Genomic DNA, 3,265 nt, shown 5'->3' on the forward strand with positions numbered 1-3,265 from the left:
GACTAGACTATAGACTAGACTATAGACTAGACTATAGACTAGACTATAGACTAGACTATAGACTAGACTATAGACTAGACTATAGACTAGGCTATAGACTAGACTATGATGATTAAGAATGATAAAATAATAAAAAAGCAAAAATTTCTAAAAATAAAACAAATAATTGACGCTTAAAAAGCGCATAGAATGCAAAGTAAGTATGAAAAGTACGTAATGCATTAACGCGTAGTGTGGACGAATACACATAAAGCACTGGCAATAAGAATTACACAAACAACTTTGTATTATTAGTTTAAGTGGTTTTGTTTTGTTCACAGTGTACATGTGCACAAGTGCAACAACGCATTGCGTTTAATTTGCTGGTAAACAACGACACCGATGATGACGTCAATCATCAATAAAGATTTTGTTTTTGTGCAAATCAATTTTTTTGTTTGTAATACATTTATCTTTAAATGTATTGATGTGTGCTCTTCCATAAGGAACTAACCCTGCTCTATAGTATTTTTTTACACACTTAAGCACTTACATATATGTATTATAGTAAATAATATTTGTTATTTAACTTACATTGAATGATATTGGGTTGTTGACGGCACCCATCTCTAAGCCATTATAAAATGGTTTATCATTTGGTATAACAACTATTTCCGGAATTTCTAAATATGTTTGAAACTGATCAAACAATGGTGTTGACTCCATTTTAAAATCACGTTCTAAAAGAAGAAACAAACAAAAATGTATACAATTAATATGTTTTTTGACAAATTGGTTTTAAAATAATCTGCTTGCTAACATCTGGAATATTCTGGAATTGCCCTTACAGCCACTATTTCAATTTATGGTGAAATTCTTGCTTCAGAATTACGACTGCGGTTAAATGCAATGTTTTGCTTTTTTGCAAATTTATATCATGATACAAATTAATTGATATTAATGTTTTTGCATTGAAATTATTTTTTGTTTGTTTTCTTTTTTTGTATTATTAAACATTTCTTTTATAAAACTTAAGTTATTAAATTAAACAAATAATGTATACAAACCAATAATTTAATATTTTATTGTTCTGTTTGTTGTATGACCACACGCTTCAAGTTATCAATTGTTTGTGACTAATTACTCAACTTCCAAACAATAAATCTCTATGTAATATATATGTTAAACATCGTCAGAGAGTAAAATTTACTTCAAAGTTAAACATCGGCAGAGAGTAAAATTTACCTTTCTCACTAACACTATCTAATTTTAAGTTTCTGCATTACCCAGTAGTTCGGCAAAGAGTCAATGCCTCACTGTCAAGACAATGATTTCCATTTACGTCTAAACACCTGGTTGGCTCTAATTCATCACGGATAAACTCTTTGTAAACTAGGCAGAAGACAATTGTCACTTTTGGGTGTCCTTTGTAAGCAATAGAGTGGACACTTAGGAAACATACTTAAGCTTTAGTCTAATTTTAAGTTTCTGCATTAACCAGCAGTTCGACAAACAGTCAATGCCATTTATGTCTATTTCATCACAGATATACTCTTTGTAAACTACGCTGAAGACAATTGTCACTTTAGTATGTTCTTTGTAAACAATAGAGTGGACAGTTGAAAAATAAACTTAAATCTAATTTTAAGTTTCTGCATTAACCAGCAGTTCGACAAAGAGTCAATGCCGCACTGTCAAGATAGTGATTTCCATTTACCTCTAATCACCTGCATTGCTCTATTTTGTCACGGATATATTCTTTGTAAACTAGGCTAAAGACAATTGTCACTTTTGCGTGTCCTTTGTAAGCAATCGAGTGGACACTTGGAAAACAAACTTTAGGGTTTTGCTGTCTCTTCGTATTCTATGGATACTCGTTGGCTAATGGTAAACTAAAATGGTTTAAATAGATAATTCGGGACTATCCCACAGGACTGCTGGGTAATTTCACTATGTATATAATATACGTATGAGTAATATATTAAAAAACTTTTAATAATATACTATACAACCCTTTAATGGTTTAATCATGAAACGAGCACCAAACAGAAATCAGTAAAAGTTAAAAAGTTGAAGAGAACGTGTGATTAACAAAGTCCGTATTATTTTCTTTATTGTTTAATATTAAAAAATTTAATGTGTGAATTTAATGCTAGATAAAAGCTTATATATATTATTATTTCTAATGTTCTACAAAAAGATGTTATAGATTTTTTAATTATTTTACTATATACTAATATACATACATACATACATACAAAACTCCCACTTCCACAATTAGAATTGTAAAAATACTTATTGCTTGAGTGGAATTTTTAATTTTCCTCTACTAGACAAATCAATAAAATACACGATACTACATAAATGCAGACTATACTTGCCAATTTTATAATTAGCAAATGTTAAGCATAATTAATATTTAATATAGACACTGTGCGAAAATCGTTTTTAAATGAGTGATCAATGAATTTCATACACAATGCTGACTGGGTAACAAACCAAGTAGCGGGAACTTGCAGTTTTACTGATAAACAAAATAATAATAAGTTGTTGTATTAAAGCTTTACTGAGAGCTTTTGTAATTTTTTTTTTTAATAATAAATGCAAAAGCCAAAAAAAAGCGAATGAGAATAAAGAATATACCGGCAAATTTACATACAAAGAGAGAGGAACAGGTAGACAAATAACGAAATTGATACAATCCGTTGTCAATGAGTGAGTTTACCGCTTTTGTTAACAGTTAGACAACGGATGTGTATAATATTTACATTTCTACAACGTATTGTTGCAATTTTGAGAAAGTCACGTTGTCCGACAACACAGTGTTGTCATGTATGTATGTATGTATGTATGTATGTATGTATGTATGTATGTATATATGTATGTATGTATGTATGTATGTATGTATGTATGTATGTATGTATGTACGTATGTATGTATGTATGAATGTATGTATATACTTGACAACAGATGTTATTGAAAAATTATAAACACTTTGGTGTTAGTCTAAAGACTAGTGCAGTCTTAAGTCTGTTCTCTAGTGTAGTCTAGTCTATTGACCAGTCTAATCTATAATCTGATCTATAGTCTAATATATAGTCTAGTCTATAGTCTAATATATAGTCTAGTCTATAGTCTAATATATAGTGTAGTCTATATTCTAGTCTATAGGCTAGTATATAGTATAGTCTATAGTCTAGTCTATAGTCTAGTCTATAGTCTAGTCTATAGTCTAGTCTATAGTCTAGTCTATAGTCTAGTCTTTAGTCTAGTCTATAGTCTAGTC

At 29.7% G+C, this 3,265-nt stretch overlaps 1 protein-coding gene and 1 long non-coding RNA gene across 2 annotated transcripts in view; one reads left to right on the forward strand and one right to left on the reverse strand.

The window, feature by feature from the left end:
* Nucleotides 1–1,161, reverse strand: part of LOC111689556 — a 15,209-nt gene extending 14,048 nt beyond the window's left edge. Inside the window, exons 1-2 of the long non-coding RNA XR_006940295.1 lie at nucleotides 1,047–1,161; nucleotides 574–719 (exon numbers count right to left, since the gene is read on the reverse strand). This is a non-coding gene — a long non-coding RNA (uncharacterized LOC111689556). The remainder of the gene's footprint in view (nucleotides 1–573; nucleotides 720–1,046) is intronic.
* A 1,529-nt stretch (nucleotides 1,162–2,690) lies between these two features.
* The window catches only part of LOC111689558 (40S ribosomal protein S12, mitochondrial), a 1,208-nt gene continuing 633 nt past the window's right edge, over nucleotides 2,691–3,265 (forward strand). Inside the window, exon 1 of the mRNA XM_046946024.1 lies at nucleotides 2,691–2,694. Within this exon, the coding sequence (XP_046801980.1) occupies nucleotides 2,691–2,694 (4 nt within the window). The remainder of the gene's footprint in view (nucleotides 2,695–3,265) is intronic.

The sequence above is a fragment of the Lucilia cuprina genome, chromosome 3 (genome assembly GCF_022045245.1).
Source record: "Lucilia cuprina isolate Lc7/37 chromosome 3, ASM2204524v1, whole genome shotgun sequence".
NCBI classification, from domain to species: Eukaryota; Metazoa; Arthropoda; class Insecta; order Diptera; family Calliphoridae; genus Lucilia; species Lucilia cuprina.